Source organism: Xiphophorus hellerii, chromosome 6, assembly GCF_003331165.1.
Source record: "Xiphophorus hellerii strain 12219 chromosome 6, Xiphophorus_hellerii-4.1, whole genome shotgun sequence".
Lineage (NCBI taxonomy): Eukaryota > Metazoa > Chordata > Actinopteri > Cyprinodontiformes > Poeciliidae > Xiphophorus > Xiphophorus hellerii.
This window is the reverse complement of record NC_045677.1, coordinates 24583684-24603475: the sequence shown is the minus strand read 5'-3', so window position 1 is coordinate 24603475 and position 19792 is coordinate 24583684. Positions and strand designations below refer to the sequence as shown.

Below are 19792 nucleotides of genomic sequence, written 5' to 3'. Positions count from 1 at the left end.
ATAATCCATTCCCTAACATTCTTGTATAATCTGTATATTCTGTATAATCTGTGCATATAGCTCCCATATTTATATTTATACACAATATCTACAGTATATCTCTTTGCTATAACCCCTTATAGTCCATATATACATAGTCTTGTACATCTGTAAATAAATATTTATATCTCGTAGAGCACTTCTGGATAGATGCAAACTACATCTTGTTGCTTGTACTTGTGACAGTGCAATCACAATAAAGTTGAATTCTATTCTATTCTATTCTATTCTAAATGGAGGCAGTTGCTTACATAAACATGTGGCACTTCCAGTGACAGTTTCATAAAAACAAAAACGCAGAAAAATAATTCAGTCCAAGTATAGATTACTGATTAAAATGAATTCCCTTCATCTCCGTTTGTCATTCTAGGCTGCAAAGCGGACTGAATGAGGCACACTGATAAATTAAAGCAGAAATCATTATGAATAATTGATCTGACTCGTACATCATGATTTGGCCCAAAAATTGGACTTGAATAATGAGTTTGTAAACAATTCCCATCCCTAGTCCTACTGCCATCATCAAAAATACTCCATCAGAAACAACCAATCAGAGCCAAGACGAGAGAACTAGCTCCATCAACCATGTGTTTGTATGCACCGCCTGTAACCTGAAGTTACAGGAAAACTATTTCTGGCGTTTATAAGCTTTGGTCAGGGGCCTGTGAAGCAGCACAGAGCGACGGTCCGTGTTTTTAAACAGGTGACACTTCAATGTTTTCCTTCATTAGGTGGTCAGACTCAGGAATGATGCAGGGGTCTCCGTTGACTTGCTGAGGTTGAGGTACCTGCGAGTTCGATGGCTCTCTTGGGGCAAAACATGCGAGATTCCTCTGGGGACAGAAATGTCAAAGTTAAAAACAGTCAGTTAATGATTAGTATTACTATTCTACGGTAGAATGCTTCCAGTTCTGAGAGGGAAGCAACACATTTAAACCACTTTAGTTCATGTTTTAAAATACACAAAAACTTTTTGACTAATCTTTAAATGTTTAAATTGTGATCAAAGACTGTGGTTTCCTTTAATGAAACCGTTTGCTAACCCAGTAGATGACATTATGACTCCATGCTGGTTGGAACATAAAAACCTTAAAATAAACCTTGTTTTAGGGTGATGGACTAGTTTCTATAAACACACATGAAAAACTGAAAACGTTGAACCAAACATCTCTGAGATCAGATCTGTTATAAGATGCTGTTAAATATAGATAGGTGAACAGCAAAAACAAATAACTATGTATGTATGTATCCTTTATGTTATAAAGAATAAAATTTACTCGTTGACATTAACGTCTTTTCTAAGAGTGACTTAGCCAAGACAGCAGCATAAAAGATGCAACAAATCCAAAATACAAGGCCAAATACATGAAATTCATAACCAAGAGAAATCAAATAATTACATATTAAGGCAGTTACAGGAGCAAGTGAACTGAACTCTCATTTTGATGTAGAATACAAAGTGGAACAAAGTTCACCCTAAACATCAAACCTACACAGACTGAAATTAGTTAGAATGAGGCAATATTTATGATGCATTACATGGATGGACTTACCTTCTCACAGTAGCACACACCACCAATGATGGCAGCTACAACTAGACCAATGGCCACAATGACCCCAGCAATAAGAGCAGTTTGCTCTGTGGACCCTAAAAAAGAGAAAACAAGAGAGTATAAAACAATGAATTCAATATGATTTATTTTGATTCTAGACGACGACTTTAAGAAATCAGACAAGTTTTACTGAGTTCTGATAAAAAACTACTTATTGGATACAGTTATGCTAAATCAGAAACACATCTAAACATTCGGAGACGTCTGGAGTTTAACATCCCATTTCTAATTTGATGTGTAAACTTCTGGTGATGAACAGGAAGCTGCTTTACTTCCTGATGTTGCTAAGCAACAACATGTTTTCCAGATGGTTTAAACCAAAACGCTCTTTACTACTCAGTCTTACCTTCAGATCTCAAACAGGGCTGGATCTCTTTCTTGTTTTGGGTCCAGTTGACCTGGTTGCTATGGTTACAGATGATTGATCCATTTGACTGGTAGAGACTGAGGATAGCCCCAGACTTGGTGATCTTTGACCCCTGTCCTCCCACCAGATGGCAGGATTTATCATCACACCTGAAAATGCCGTTGATCTCGTCGTCATCTGTACTGCAGGTTGCTTTACAGGAGGATTCTGAAATGACCTTCAACCCGACTGGAGACACTGGATCTGATGAGGAAGAACAGATGAGAGACATTAGAGCAAAGTGAAGTCTAACAGCGCGGTTCTACAGATTACAGGTAAGGAGTTTACATTTATAAGCTGCTTTTTATAATGTGTCCTTAAATGCAGAAAAACCTACCTTGGAATGTGACGTTGAAGCCCTTCCCTATTTTAGATTGATCTCCCGTGACCCGTACAGAATAAAGTCCACAGTCTGATTTCTGTGGACTCGGAAATATCAGCGATGCTGGACAAGAAAGCTCCACTTTTCCAGTGAAATCTTTCATCAGCTTTGGATCTCCATCGAAGTAACATGTTCCTATAGTTATATTTGTATTATAGAACAAGGAAACCACAAAATGTTTGGAAAGGTCATCTGCAGGGAAACTGATAGATGATCTCTTTCCGGTTGGCAGAAATTTTTGGATGATCTCAGAGGAACCTGTTGAAACACAACAAATTAATTTCAGACTAAACAGAAAGCACAACAGCACCATGTTACCAAATCCAATGGAAAAGTGTTTGGTCCCTTACAGATTTGTTCTGTTTTTACTTTTTCAGTCAAACTTTAATGTTTCAGTTCATAACATTAATTTTATTGTCAGACAAAAAGAAGCCTGGCTGTGAAATGATAATTTGATTTAATAAAGTTCTGAAACAAACCTGATCCAGTGTAAAATAGTAATTCCTCCTTAACATAAAACGGCCTTAAGCATTTGCAATAATTTGGTGACGTCTGTTTTCCATAACTGTGAAGGGATTTTTAATTTGGCCACATTTAAGCTTTTTTCAAGCTTTAACAGCCTGTTTAATATCATCCTGCAGTATCTCAATCAACAGATATATATATATATACATAGAACCTTTATTGTCCCACAAAGGTAAAATTCAAGTAGAACAGCAGCATCAGGTATGAAGGTTCACACAAAAGTTATTAAAGTGTTAAAAACAAGATATAAAAATAAGATTATATTATATTAATAATAATAATCAGTATGAAACTAACAGAAATCAAATTTAAGGACCTGGCCACTGAAACAACCTTATTTAGTTTATTTTTTAAAACTATTCAGATGTGGACTGACTAGTGTGTCCTGCTACATAGTGAGCTTGATTTAAAATCCCAAAATGATGGCCAGATGTAAGGAATTTGAAGCTGGTTTGGCCCTGAACAGGTCAGCTGATACGGGTCTGTGATGATAACATGTGAAGCCAACTGTCATCAGAGGAAGCAGCTCCACTTTTGTTTTGGTCAGCAGCCCAAGGAGGCCATTTTTATCCTTGCTGCACAGTAAATATTATTCTGTTTCTATACATTAAAAAAAATCTATTTAGCCTAAACCTTGATGTCCTGATGTTGCTGGCACAGCTGAATTTTCCCACTGTGAGACAATAAAGGATATTTCTATTCCATTTCATTTTTCTTAATCTCTGTTTTTGTTGTTCTTAGCCGAGAGGGCAGCGAGTGTTATATTCCTTTTCTCCATTTGTGGATAATTGTTCTCACTGTGGATCACTAGTCTCTCAGAGCAATAGCAGCTGCTTTGAAATATTTCCAGGCTGATAGCTGCATTTCCATTGTTCATAAAATTGTGCAAATTGAAAAATAGAAAATAAATTTGCTTAATGGAAACTTGCCACTTTTGAAAAGGAAAAAAAAACAAAAAACTTTTTTTTTTCCCCAATAATTGCTTAGCGCTTTGAGGTGGTTTTTCAACCGCATTTAAATAGATGTAATTTGACAAACTGCAACGGAAACACTTTTTTCACGTTTTTCACAAGTCACGTGATCAACAGCCAAATGGTACTACTGGAGGAAAAGACGAAGAAAAAAGGAAGTAGGAGGAGGATGATGGTTTGTTTCTATGTTTTTCGTACAATATGCAGCTGGATCCACCGGAGCTCTTACAGAATCGCACAGTTCGTAAAAAGTTGTGTAACATTCAAACAGCTCTTATGTGAAATCGACAACTACAATTTCCCCAAAATGCCACATCTGCTCCCAAGTGGTTTGTTGCTCCAATGCCTGAATAAGATGACAATATTTCCTCTGATGGCTGAACTATAAATATATCTTATGTAACTGTTTAAATCTGTCGCTGCCATTATTTTAATGACTTTTAGTGTGATTTTGATTCTTACTTAATAAAAACATCGCAATTGTGAAATTGCGTTTTTTGACATTAGCAGAACATCAACAAAGATTTGCTCACATTTGCAATGGAAACTCAGCTACTGATTTTGTTTCTTATCTGTTCTTAAATTCATATAAATTAGCGATTGATGTTTTGCTTTTTTATTCATTTTGATCTACTTTCTGTTGTCAGGTTCTGTTTAAGTGATTTCCGTTTAACTTTAAAAGTAATCAGGCCTTCAAAGAGACACAAAAACTTCTTAATAATCATCTAATGAGGAGTGCATTTTGATGTAGATAATGTTTGATCTACTCCGTCATACCAAATTGTTTTGATAAAGATGGATAAACAAATAATTCAAAATTTTTTACAGGGATGTCTGTCCATTTTATCACAGTGGCACTGAGTTAATGAAGCAGTTCTGACCTCATTAGGATTAGTTGTAACAGGCACATTTGAATATGAATGCACCAAAAACAGTTTTAAGAATCCAACTAATTTTGTTCAAAGTTATGAAACAGAAAACACATTTAATTTTAATTTTCAAAAATAGATGTAAATAAACACCAAAAGTCTCAGGTAACAACAAACTGTTCAGAGAGGCACTAAATGGAAACAAAAGCGATCTTTAATTTATTTCAGTCTGTTCCAAGATACTCACTGTATAAACCACACAAAAGTATTTAATTGCTGTGTATAGACAGCTGATTTCAGAAACTGAACTGGTATGGAGAGCTTAAAAAAAGTTGCATTCAAATTATTTTTAATCTGTTACCTTGAATTTGCTCAACGAAGAGTAGAAGCAGCGAGATGCATTTCATCTTGAACCATAGATGTCCAACTGCCCTGAAAGATTGAAAGACATGTCTGATGAGATAAACATATTTTTTCACCTCAACAACCAAGAGATAAAATGATTTAAAAAAAAATTTAAAAAGTAGATGCAACATTTGTATGCCTAATATACCTAGGTTGAAGTTAGATTTATCTACTGATTTAAATTAGATCATGACTAGACTGAAGTCCACAGTTTAGTCCGGTAAGCTGCCAAACTTACCGGTGTTATACCGAGAAACGCATGTCTGCAGCTGTTGTGGGACTGAAAACGGACTGAAATATGATCGAAGAGGCAACTTTTAAAAATATTCATAATATTATCATGTTTCTTAACCATATAAGCCATAAAACGGTGGATTTTGTTTCGCAGATGAATTGAAATAAATAAATTTTTGACACCTTCATTGAGACATGAGTCGAACTTTTTACAGTCAGTGTCTGATGAACATGTTCTCCGCTAATGGTTTGCAATTCCCTGCTTTTTCTTTTAACACCATAATAGATTAACTCATGACAAAACAGAGGTCCATTATGTAGAAAATTTGATATCACCATCACCATCACATTGTCTAGTAATATACTATACTAGACAATAATTATACTAGACTTGTAATTATAATATACATATATAATTATGTATACTGTCTAGTCTATTAATATAGACTATACAGGTAATGGTGATAACAAATTAATATAGGAGGGGATGCATTTTAATTTCTGACCCTGCCAATATCTGCATCCCCCGTCTATTGTCCTGTTGATATGAAACCGATACCAGTAGCTCAGAGAACAAGTGTGATTATGTAGAAAAGCTTACATCTTTCTTAACTCTCCATTTGTCTGAGTTAGCAGGGGATGCATATTTTGGCACAGCAAATTATTAGCCTGCCGACCCATATGGAAAAGATGTATAAAATTCTTATAAGGTTTTTATCTTTTTTTATTAGAAACTTATATTTATTGCATAACACACTGATGCCAAGTATAAGATCCTTAGTATAGTATTTTTTTAACAAAATAAAACTTATATAATTTGAGTACTTACTTATATTGTATGAAAAAAAATTGTAAAAGTGGCCACTTTCAAGAGTAAATCATATATGGGTTATATTGTACAATATACAACACATATAGTACTGAAGACGATATGAGGCTTATTTTTTAAAATGTTTTTTCTATTTCTTTTCCACATGGATATATTTGCATCCCCTGTTTTTCAGCTCAAAATGTGTCGTACAGATATGAAAGTCACACCGGTATCTCAGAGGACATGTCATTATGTAGAAAATGTCATACAACACATTGCCATCCAATATTTTCACATTGCAGGCATGCATTTTCAGGCAAGGGACATTTGGAGACCATTGTTGTTGACCTTCCTCATCTGATGTCACTGGACTATTTGATCTTACGCATTCATTATTTCACAACAAAGGGTAAGACAGCAAAAAATTATTCAAAAAGAATAATCTCCTCCTACCTTGGCTTGCACAAATAAAGAGTTAAGAGTGAAATAACTTTTTCTACATAATCACACTTGTTCTATGAGCTGCTGGTATGAGTTTCATATAAATACGATAATATTTGGGGGAAATAGAGAGGGCATGCAAATACTGGCAGGCCACTAATTTGCTTTGCCAAAAAATAAATCCCCCTAAGACGGAGAAATAAAGAGTTAACTGTGAGTAACGGATCCTGTGCTCGTTCCTGTGCTGCAGGACTACAGAAATGCTAACAGTTAGCCTCCGTTGACTTGGGTAATGCTCATTCAACGGCGGCTAACTGTTAGCTAACTTGATCAGAGAGGCGCAAACCGCAGCCACGATTTCTATAATCCTTACGCGCGGATTTGTGACCAAGATTTCATAAACCGAGGGAACGACGTTATAAAGACTCAAATTATATTTTAATGAGTGCCCCTTCCCCGATCGGTCATGCAGACCTGGGCATAATTTATGAGGTTACCGAGCGCCGTAATCACACTGAACCAGAAACAACAATATTTATAAATAATCTAACGCAGGGCCACTGGTATTTCCTAATTTAACCAAATACTGAATTTTAGCAACTAACAGGTGTTATGCCGAGAACCGCATGCCCTGTCGCGGGAGCGCGTGTAACTGGGTCTATATTGTTAGTTGTATATTTTCACAAAATGTTTTCTTTAATTTATTTGTCCTCTTATACTTGTCTGTCTTTGTGTTCCTCTGTGTCTGCTATGAGGGGTTTGGTCCTCCAGCTCCGCCCTACTTTCTTCTTCTTTTGTTTGGGGTCCTCCAGCACCATTATAAATGTTACGGAGAGGACGGCAAGATGGCGGAGAGAGCGGATGCGCAGTAATGAGCTCCGGGTAGCGAACTCCCTAAATAAGTAGTTAAATATTATGAAGTCCAGACTAGACACAAAAAAGGAGTACAGTCGTAATTTAATAATAATAACAATAACTTAAAGCGTCCAGTGATGACGGGAAAGATAACTACAAGCAAAAGAAAAAAACAACGAGGATAATGGCTAACAGCAAAGCTAACAAGGCTCTGCTAACTCACGATCACTGTGTGGACACCGATGCCAAAGGGACTAAAAACGCCCTATCATCACCATGCAAGCCTCCGGTACCACAGAAGAAGACAAAAGGAGACCAGGAGGTTAGTTTAAATGCACCCAATGCCAAGATTTTAGAAGCAGTTGAAAATCTACAGAAAATGATGCTGAACTTTGGAGAAGAAATGAAACGGAACACGCTCTCCATTGCAAATATTGCTAAAGCGGTGGAGTTCAACAGCGCTGAAATTCAAGATTGTAAAAATACAAACGAAAAGCAGGAAAATGAGATTACACAACTTAAAACCACAAATGCCAAGCTGACAAAGAAGATTCAAGAGGTTGAAAGAAAAGCGGCAGAATCAGAGCGCTACAAAAGAAGATGGAATCTGCGCATTAACGGCTTAAAAGAGGAAAAGGAGGAAGACACAAGACAGAAAGTCGCGAATGTTATTAAGCAGATTTTCCCACAATGGAAAGAGAAGATGGACTTCATTCTCGACACTGTACACCGCCTTGGCCCGAACGACACCAACCGCCCACGGCAGATTATTGTCCAGTTTACTGGTCGGATCTTCAGGGATGAACTCTGGAGATCCACTAAGCAACACCCCATCTGCAGGGAGCTCAACATCCGGTTCTCCGAGGACCTCAGCAAAGAAGACCGAGAAGCACGACTGGCTGTGTGGCCCAAAGTAGAGCCAGCACGAAGAGCTGGGATAAAGGCGGTGTTCAAAGGCCCATATGCCTTTATCAATGGACAACGAGTTGCTCCTTAACGTCACAATAGATCTACACAACATTTCTGACTTCAGATAATTTTATCAGTTCAGGAGTTTTTGCTACCTACAGTTCAATTTATTCTCAGGTAAACCTATTCAAATACTGTTCAGCCTTTTATTTTGTTTTTTTAATTTTTTATGTTTAACTTGACAAGTGAACTTTCGTTAATTTCTATTAATGCAAGGGGCCTAAGAGATTTAACTAAAAGGAAAAGTTTCTTTTTATTTTGTAAAGGGAAAAATGCAAATTTAATATTCTTACAGGAAACTCATTCTAAACAAGAAGATAGCATCTTTTGGTCTAAACAATGGGGAGATGAAACTTATTTCTGTCATGGCTCTTCAAGATCAGCAGGGGTCGCTATTCTTCTTAAAAATTTCCAGGGTCAGATAATCTCAAGTAAAATGGATGAAAATGGTCACTGGCTATTTTTCACTGTATGTTTGGATAACGTAATTTTTATTTTATTAAACATATATGGTTATAACAATCAAACCCAGAACAAATTATTACTTGAAGAAACAACCCTAAACTTAGATCACCTAAAATCTTTTTATTCAACAAACAATATTATAATTGGTGGGGATCTCAACCTTGTTCATGATGACTTTTTTGATAAATGGCCCTCTAAACATAACTCAAGTTACCTTAACAAAATATTTTACAATTTCTGCAGTGAACAAAATCTAGTTGACGTATGGCGACATCTTAATCCCAACTGTAATCAATTTTCATGGTTTGGCTCAAATAGCAAGTCAAGACTTGATTATTGGCTTATAACAAATGAATTATTGTCCAATAAAATTAACTCAGACATCTCTGCAGCACCTTTGACTGACCATAGCCTTATTTCTTTTCAAATGAAACCTCAAAACTGGAAATCAGGTACAAGTAAATATTGGAAATTTAACTGCAGTCTCCTTAAAAATGATACCTACTGCCAAAAAATCAAAGATTTAATCCAAAATATTATGGGAATTCCTGAAGTACAAGATCAGACAATTTTCTATCTCATTCAGTAAACAAATTAAAAAACAACTCCAAAAAAAAGAACTAGATATTGTACAACAACTAAATTTATATTGCAATAAGCCCAATCCTTCAATGGAAGACAAAGAAAAAATACAAATCCTCCAACCCAAACTAGATGAAATGTATATCCAGAGGGCCAAAGGGGCTTTTATTAGATCAAGAGCAAAATGGATCGAAGAAGGAGAAAAAAACACGGCCTACTTCTGTAATCTGGAAAGAAGAAGACAACAACAAAATTCTATCAAATCCTTAATAATAAATAATGTAGAAACCAACAATGAAAAATTAATATCAACTGAAATTTTTAAATTCTATAACAAATTATATACCTCCAAATTCTCAGAACAAAAATCTCACAACTTTTTAAAACAAATTGAAACATTTATCCCTAAAATAGAGAATGACTACCAAAAAACTTGTGACAACAAAATTACAATAGAAGAACTTGATAAGGCTGTTAATCGCTTATCAATAAATAAAGCACCGGGTCCAGATGGACTTACAGGAAACTTTTATAAACATTTTTGGGAAGACATAAAAATATTACTGCATCAAGTTTTTACAGAAATTTTTAAAAATTATTCTATACCTACCACAATGAATCAAGGAATTATTATATGTATCCCCAAACCAGACAATGACCCTAGATTTATTGAGAATAGAAGACCTATTACACTCAGAAATTCTGATTATAAATTACTAACATACATATTTACCATGCGTCTCCAAACAGGAATCTCAAACATTATTGCAGAATCACAATCTGGCTTCTTAAAAGGAAGGTTAATCCACAACAATATCAGACTGGTGAAGGACCTGATTGAATATAGGGACATGATCCAAGACGATGGCTTTATTCTTTTTCTTGACTTTTATAAAGCCTTTGACTCGGTGGAACATCAATTCTTATTCTCAGTTCTTTAACATTTTGGTTTTGGAGCCAATTTTATTAACTTAATTAGAGGTTTATATCAAAACATTAATAGTTGTGTAATACTACCTAAGGGCACCACAGCCAGATTTAACATTAATGTTGGAATTCCTCAAGGGTGTCCCATCTCCCCATATCTCTTTAATTTGGTTGCAGAAATGTTAGCAATCTATCTTAAAAACTGTGTAGTCATTGAGAAATTAGATGTTTTTGGTACAGAATTAATCATTAGCCAGTTAGCAGATGACACCACCGTTTTCTTAAAAAAATCACAAGCAGGTTTCAATTGTAATTGATAAAATTAAAAATTTTTCTGAGGCTTCAGGACTAACACTAAATTTAAAAAAATGTGAGCTTATAGCCATTCATGACACTCCCCTAAAAGAAATATCTAGCATTCCAATCAAATCTGAAATTAAATACTTAGGAAATGTTATAACCAAAAACCAAGAATCAACCTTAACTATTGAAAACAAGATCAAAGAATGTAAATCCAAACTTAACTCATGGCTCATGGGACCTTTCTATTTTAGGACGCATTTATTTAACAAAAATGGAAAGTTTATCAAGATTAATTTACTCAACTTGTAGCACTGCTATCCCAAATAGTTTAACTAAAACTATTAACCAAATGAACATGAACTTTATTTGGAGGAACAGGCCACACTACCTACGGAAAAGTCATATGGTGAAACAATTCAAAGATGGCGGTCTGAAAGTAATTGACTTTGAATGTCTTAACGGAACCCTTAAGATTAATTGGTTGAAATCCTGGGTTAAAAATTCTCAGTTATTTTGGTATTGTGTCCCTAATTATGTATTTAACAAAATAGGTGGTTTAAAACTTGTACTTCTAGCTGATTTCAATATAAATAAATTGCCCATTAAACTATCAGAGTTCCATAAACAAGTATTACTATACTGGAAAATGCTCTATGTACATAACTACTCGCCACACTCCTCTATCATATGGAATAACAGATTCATATTACATCGCAATAAATCCTTATTTTACAAAGATTGGATGGAGAAGAATATTTGGTCTATTATGCACTTAATGGATGCTAATGGTTGCCTGTTAAACTACGAACAATTATGTGCACAATATCAGTTCTTTCCCCCAAGAGCTGAATTTACCAAATTATTTAATGCCTTTCCGAAACAATTTATTAATCAGGTAAAAAACTTGATAATAAATAATCCGATGACCCCACAATTACCAAATTTATTAATTAATGGAATTTCATTGACTGACCAAAAATTCAATAACCACACAATTAGAAACTGTCTTAACAAAACTCTGTTCCCTGGGAAAATTAATAGAAATAACATTCTTTCCAAGTTTGATAATAAATCAATTGAAACGTTAAGAACTCTTTATTTTAAACTCCCCATACAACCAAAAGCTAAAGAAACACACTTTAAAATTTTAAATGCAATTTACCCTTCAAAAGAACTATTAAGAAATCGCTTTAATATCGATGACAATAAGTGCTAATTTTGTGAACGTGATATTGAAACGATAGACCATATCTTCTATGAATGCAACCAAACCAAAACATTCTGGAATTGCTTAGAAAGGTGGATCAGTTTAAAAATCACACTTCCTGAATCTATTTCTAGAGATATGGTAACTTTTGGAGTGTTATTAATAAACAAAACTACAGAACTCTGTTGTAACTTAATATTTTGTTTGGCAAAATTCTTTATTCATAAACAAAGAGTGCTGAGATCATCCCCAGTTTTTAACATCTTCTTATCTGAATTCCAGTTATATTTGAAATCCTTGAAATGTATTGAATCGTATGAATCCCTGGCTGAAATATTAATGGAATTGCCCACTGATGTATATTAATCCTAATACCTGAATCCCCCTTTGCCTTTTTTTTGTTATTGTTTCACTATTACTTATTGTAATACTAATTTTCTATTATCAATATTACTCTGTATTCCATTTTAAATATGCCTCTTCTATATGTGCCTTATACAGAATTCCACTACTGTAATTGCCTTATTTGTTTCTGATTAATTTGTTTAAAAAAAAATTAATGTGTTCATGTAACGTCACGGTGATGTACCGTATGTGTCGGTGACACCTGGCAGACATTTCTGTGTTTGTACTGTTATGTATTTTGTATCTCAATAAAGATCCATTAAAAAAAAACATTATAAATGTTACGTTGTTCATTTCCTCTTCCCTTTTGTTACTTGTTCCACTGGGAAGAGGCAAGTTTTATAATCTATTGTAATCCTTTCATTTATATTGTCCAAATGGTTTTTTTTTCCTCTTCTGTATTAATGTTAGGTGTTTTAATATTTTCATTCGAGTTGCTATTATGCATTTATAAGATTTGATGCATGCCAACATTATGATTTTGTATAGATCGGGTTGGAGAACTGGAGCACATGCTACGTGCTAATGCTAATATCTCCCGATTGACAGGCTGAATAAACGGAGAGCCTCCAAACCCTGACTCGGTGTTTTTATGGTTTTTCCTATCAACACACAACGCAGAAGTCCACCGGTCTCACTTGGTGCCGTTCGACCCGAGACATCTCTGATCGAGTCCGCAGTCAGCGAACCCCCGTCCAGCGGAGCTGTGACGATCTTTGGCTGTCTCCTGATCCCGAGCTGCGCCACTAGAGCCGCTTTGCCCTGAGTGCGGTCTTTCAGGTTTAATATTACTATTTTTTTTGCGCTAGACGCTCAACACCGACAACAACAAAATAAGTTTTCCATTAAAAGCTGTGTTTTTTTTGTTTTGTTTTTATTTCTGTATTTGCTCTGGGTGTGTGATTTTTTTTTCTATATATATATATTTTTAAGTCATTGTTATTATTTTTTTTCTTTTAATTGTATGCTTTGTTGCAATTCACAGACATGTCTCATGCAAATCTGCCGGAACTTTAATATGTAGGCAGTGGTGTGAGTTTTGGTTCAGCAAACAATCAACATAATGCTTCACCGTGTTTTGGGAGGGGTAGGCCTGTGGTGCCTGGTCACAATGAATGCACAGTTGACCAGTCTGTGATAAATCCACAGTTTGTGCCTGTTGCAAACTCCACACCAGTTCCTTTTGTTAATTCACAGCCTACACATGTTTCACATGAGGCACTCAGTGGTTTAATATCTGACCTGGCAAAACAAATTGGAGATAATATTACAGCTAAAATGTGCACCGTGCAACAGGCCAGCCACTCCCAGGAGTACCCTGCTAATAATGCATCTCCTACTCTACCGGAGTCTCCCCATGTGAAGGTTGTGGTGCAGTCTGAAGCCAAAGCCCCTCCATTCTTCAGGGGTGACAATAGTGACACATTTTCCATCCAAGAATGGGAAGATCTGATGAGGTGTTACCTGTCTCAGGCTAACTGTGGGACGCCCGAAGAACAATATGGGCTGCTAATGTCAAGATTAACAGGCAAAGCCCGTGATGTGGTGAAGGTCTCTCTACGGTGCCGTCCTGAACTGTGTGGTGCTGGGTTAATTAATGCTGTTTTTAATGTCTTAAAGCACCACTTCAGTGAGCTTACATGTTCCAACCTGCCAATGAGAGACTTTTATGGTACTGTTCTGAGGACTGGGGAGGATGCTATGGACTATTGGATCCGTCTTAATAAGACCATTGATGCTGTGGATGAGTGTCTCCGCAGGCGTGGTAAATGTGTGGAGGACCCTCATGCAGAGGTTGTGATGATGTTTATCAGTCACTGCCCTGACCCCACCCTTTCCTTGTCATTTCAAATGAAGCCAGCAGAACAGTGGACAGTAGCTGAGGTCCAGCAACGCCTGGATGGTCGTGTGAGGACAGTCAAGAGCATAGTGGCAAATACACAGGCTGTTGACGGTGCCGATACATTGCATGACCCTATGGCAAGCCCGCAGCCCACTGGGGCGTGCAGTGTTGCCACTATTTAACCTGTTTCTCAACAGATGGTGACCATGTTTGACAGGGTCCTCTCTCTGTGTAATGCGTCTCTGGCTACTGGTCACCAGAGAGCGGGCCGATCTCAGGTTCCCCGGCGAACACAGCCCCTAGCCTGTCGAGTTTGTGGGTCCAGTGAACACTCCACACATTCATACTGCAGACTATACAGGTTAAGTCTTAACTGTTTTGAGCCAGGACATGTGAAACGTGACTGCAGGCAGGAAGTGGAACAGAGATCCTCAAATGCTGCTTCACATGTTGATTTAAACTGACTGGCCTATGTGATGAGAGGGGCAACATGGGCATTGTACACAACACCCTCACTGATTCTGTTAATCCACACTCAGAGTATGTTGACTGCTGTGAAAGCTTCCCCAACGAGAAAACAATAATTTTGGTTGGGTCCCAAAGAGTTGAGGAAGCTAGTGAGTTGTTTTATGCCCCTGTGTCTATTGGTGGCCAGACGTCACTGACAGGGATGCTGGACTCGGGCAGCATGTCATGTACACTTAGCGAAACGGGAGAGGCTAAGCTGAGAGCGGCAGGTGTTGTCCTGTCCCCGCAACCTGTCCCTGAAAGAGTTGTCCTTGTTGGTTGTGGTGGACTTATTACACGACCTAAATGCATTTACGAGCTGAGCATGGAGCTCTACGGTCTTAACTGTCTGGTGCCGATGTTCCTTGTTCCTGGACAGAGGGATGAGTTGATTATTGGCACAAATGTGCTTTGACCAGTGATCCAAAGAATGAAGTCTGATGGGAAATACTGGGAGATGGTGTCCTCTCATACGACTGACCCTGATTGTGAACAGTTCCTCCAGTTACTGAGTTGCACCTCCCGGTGGCAGAGCCCAGAGGTACCTGACAAGGTGGGTACTGTGAAATTGCAGCAGGCCGTTACACTGCTCCCCCGAAAGGAATACATTGTTTGGGGAAGGCTTCCTCCCTCTGCCCCTGTGTCTCCTGGGAGCACTGTCGTCGTGGAACCGACTTCAGCTCGCTCCACACCAAAAAACATCTTGGTTGGTCGGGTCATTACACCGATGTGGGGCGATCGTTGGATTCCCATGAAGGTTCTTAATCCCACTGCTAAGCCTCTTATATTGCGCCGCAATAGTAAGTTAGCTGATGTGTTCCCTTGTGTGGCTATTAAGGACTTTCCTGTCACACCGGTCTCATGCATGGTGCAGTCTAGCCAGACTACTTCTTCATTCTCTCTGGGATGTGAATCAGATCCTGTGCAGATGCTAAAGGACCGTGGCCTTGGTGATGTGGACTTGGAGGGTTGTGAAGTGTCTGATGAGTGGAGGAGGAAGCTGGCTGATCTGTTGTTGAGCTTTCAGGATGTGTTCTCCAAGGACCATTTGGACTGTGGAGAAGCAAAAGGGTTTGTCCATCGGATCCATCTATCTGATACTCGCCCCTTCAGTTTGCCTTTCCGCAGGGTGCCCCCAGCACATTATCAAGTGTTGAGAGAAGTGCTATCAGAGATGGAGATGAAAGGCATAATCAGTAAGTCAATAAGTGAATCACCCTTGGTGTTGGTGTGGAAGAAGAATGGCGACTTGAGAATATGTACTGATTTTCGTTGGCTTAATGCTAGGACGGTTAAAGATGCCCATCCACTGCCCCACCAAACTGATTGTCTTGCCGCACTGGGAGGGAATGCCTTTTTCAGCACCATGGATCTGACCTCCGGGTTTTACAACGTGCCTCTGCATGAGTCCGACAGACGTTTCACGGCCTTCACTACACCACTGGAGAGTATAAAGACCTGTGCCCCACTTGAGTTAGTGTGCATTGATTTCTGGTCAGCTGAAGACAGAAACAACAAGTCTGTGGATGTACTTGTGATCACTGACCACTTTACTAAGTTGGCACATGCCTTCACCTGTCATGACCAGTCAGCTAAGAGTGTGGCAAAGAAGCTGTGGGAGGGTTTCTTCTGCATATATGGTTTCCCTCAGCGCATACACTCTGACCAGGGCCCAAGCTTTGAGAGTGAGTTGGTGGCAGAGCTATTGGACATGGGGGGCATTATGAAATCACACACTACACCCTACCACCCCATGGGCAATGGTGTTACGGAGAGGTTTAACCGAACTTTGGGGAGCATGCTGAGATCTCTGCCCCCTAGAGTGAAACAGGAGTGGCCACAAATGATTCAGTCGATGACGTTTGTGCACAACTGTACTGCACATGAAACGACTGGGTTTGCGCCATTTTATCTGATGTTTGGACGGGTTCCACGGTTACCGGTTGATCTCATTTTCAAGAGTGTTCTTCGTGATGACACAGTTTGTGATTACAATGCCTATGTCAAGTCACTCATGAATGATCTACATTCTGCTATGGTCCTGGCTCAAGAACACAGTGCTGCTGAGCAGAGATACCAATCAAGGCAGTACAACAAAAGGGTCAGGGGCTTACCTCTGTCGGTGGGGGACCGGGTGCTGTTGGCAAACAAGAGCGCGAGAGGGAAACGTAAGCTGTCAGATAAATGGGAGTCTACAGTTTTTGAGGTAGTCGCTTCTAAACCCGGCCTTAACCTCTATAAGATCAGGGATTCCTCAGGACGTGAAAGGACAGTTCATCGCAACTTCCTACTCCAGGTCAACTTCTTGCCCTTGGACCCTTCATTGGATGAGCAGTGCTCTGTTAGTTCTGTTGCTGCCCCAGGGAAGCCCAATACCTCCTCCTCAAAGAGAGGAACTGACACCCTAGGGCCTGTTATCCCTCCTTGTGTCTGTGAGTCTAGTGAGGTCCGTACGGCATCCTGGGTTCAGGCACAGTCATCATGTGAGAGCGAAGACTTACCCTCCCCTGAGGGGATGTGTTCTGCCTCCCTTGGGTGGGCTGGTGCAGGTGCTCCTTCACTCCCTTCCATTGAGTCACATAGTCATCAAGGGGACTTACATGACCTTCAGGACAGGGGTTTAGGTCACAGAGTCACTACGCGTCTTGGCAGGATTATCAAGCCGGTGTGTAGATTGATTGAGTCTATGGCCCAGATTGAGTCTGTTTTTGGGAATCAAAAATCTCCTATCAGAACTGTGTAATTTTTTTTGTTTGTTTTGTTTTTCCCCACACTTCATTCTTGGTCACCTGATTGTTATGCTTCTAGGCAAGTACTTTGTTGAGTATATGGATGGCGTGTACACGCTTTTATTTCTGAATATTGTAATTAGCCAAAACGGTGTGGTGTATAGGGCACCGCATCCTGTCTGATAGGTTTCTGTAACCTCTTAATCTTTTAGTAGATGGCTCTTCTGCCGACTTTGCCCATTGGCTGTTGTAATTTTTGGCCTGTGATGTATGTTTTTTTGTGTGTGTGTTTGTTTTCCTTATGGTTTTATAATTTTGTGTAAATCTAGGGGGGTGAATGTAACTGGGTCTATATTGTTAGTTGTATATTTTCACAAAATGTTTTCTTTAATTTATTTGTCCTCTTATACTTCTCTGTCTTTGTGTTCCTCTGTGTCTGCTATAAGGGGTTTGGTCCTCCAGCTCCGCCCTACTTTCTTCTTCTTTTGTTTGGGGTCCTCCAGCACCATTATAAATGTTACGTTGTTCATTTCCTCTTCCGTTTTGTTACTCGTTCCACTGGGAAGAGGCAAGTTTTATAATCTATTGTAATCCTTTCATTTATATTGTCCAAATGTTTATTTTTTTTTCTTCTGTATTAATGTTAGGTGTTTTAATATTTTCATTCGAGTTGCTATTATGCATTTATAAGATTTGATGCATGCTAACATTATTATTTTGTATAGATCGGGTTGGAGAACTGGAGCACATGCTACGTGCTAATGCTAATATCTCTCGATTGACAGGCTGAATAAACGGAGAGCCTCCAAACCCTGACTCGGTGTTTTTATGGTTTGTCCTATCAACACACAACGCAGAAGTCCACCGGTCTCACGCGCATCGCTCTAAATTCTCGCATATTGATGAGAAAACGGACTGAAATATGACCGAAGAGGAAACTTTTAAAGATATTCGTAACATTATCACGTTTCTTAACCATGTAAGCCATAAAACGGTGGGTTTTATTTCGCAAATTAATTGAAGTAAATACGGTTTTTATACCTTTATTGAAACATATGAGTTGAACGTTTTTCAGTGAGTGTCTGATGAAAATGTTCTCCGCTAATGGTTTGAAATTCCCCGATTTTTCTTTTAACACAATAATGGCTTAAAGCATTACAAAACAGAAGCCCGTTATGTAGAACATTTTATATCATCCTTAACTGTCTAGTCTCTTTATGTAGGGGGGATGCATTTTAATTTCTGAGCCTGCCAATATTTGTATCCCCTGTCTATTGTCCTGTTAATATAAAACTTACAGAAGTAGCTCAGAGAACAAGTGTCATTACGTAGAAAAGGTAAAATCACTCTTAACTCTTTATTTCTCCATGTTAGCAGGGGATGCATTTTTTGGCAAAGCCTATTATTAGCCTGCCAAAATATGCATCCCCTCTCTATTTTCCCCAAATATTATCCTATTGATATGAAACTTATACCAGCAGTTCATAGAACAAGTGTGATTATGTAGAAAACATTATTTCACTCTTAACTCTTTATTTCTCCATTTTAGCAGGGGATGCATTTTTTGACAATATGGATTTTGTTCCTGCCGATATCTGCATGCCGCCTTTATATTCCCCAAATATTATCCTATTGATATGAAACTTATACCAGCAGTTCATAGAACAAGTTTGATTATGTAGAAAAAGTTATTTCACTTTTAACTCTTTATTTCTCCATTTTAGCAGGGGATGCATTTTACGGCAAGTCCTATTATTAGCCTGCCAAAAATGCATCCCCCTGCTAAATGGAGAAATAAAGAGTTAAGAGTGATTTTACCTTTTCTACGTAATGACACTTGTTCTCTGAGCTACTTCTGTAAGTTTCATATTAACAGGACAATAGACAGGGGATACAAATATTGGCTGGCTCAGAAATTAAAATGCATCCCCCCTACATAAAGAGACTAGACAGTTAAGGATGATATAAAATGTTCTACATAACGGGCTTCTGTTTTGTAATGCTTTAAGCCATTATTGTGTTAAAAGAAAAATCGGGGAATTTCAAACCATTAGCGGAGAACATTTTCATCAGACACTCACTGAAAAACGTTCGACTCATATGTTTCAATAAAGGTATAAAAACCGTATTTGCTTCAATTAATCTGCGAAATAAAACCCACCGTTTTATGGCTTACATGGTTAAGAAACGTGATAATGTTACGAATATCTTTAAAAGTTTCCTCTTCGGTCATATTTCAGTCCGTTTTCTCATCAATATGCGAGAGTTTAGAGCGATGCGTGCTCCCGCGACAGGGCATGCAAT

General features: G+C 38.1%; 1 protein-coding gene across 1 annotated transcript in view; it reads right to left on the bottom strand.

Annotated features, from left to right (window-relative positions):
• Window positions 1–347: 347 nt before the first annotated feature.
• Window positions 348–19792, bottom strand: part of LOC116722001 (uncharacterized) — a 28762-nt gene continuing 9317 nt past the window's right edge. Inside the window, exons 2-6 of the mRNA XM_032566082.1 lie at window positions 5167–5237; window positions 2396–2698; window positions 1999–2262; window positions 1593–1687; window positions 348–872 (exon numbers count right to left, since the gene is read on the bottom strand). Of these exons, the coding sequence (XP_032421973.1) occupies window positions 735–872; window positions 1593–1687; window positions 1999–2262; window positions 2396–2698; window positions 5167–5237 (871 nt within the window). The 3' untranslated portion in view covers window positions 348–734. The remainder of the gene's footprint in view (window positions 873–1592; window positions 1688–1998; window positions 2263–2395; window positions 2699–5166; window positions 5238–19792) is intronic.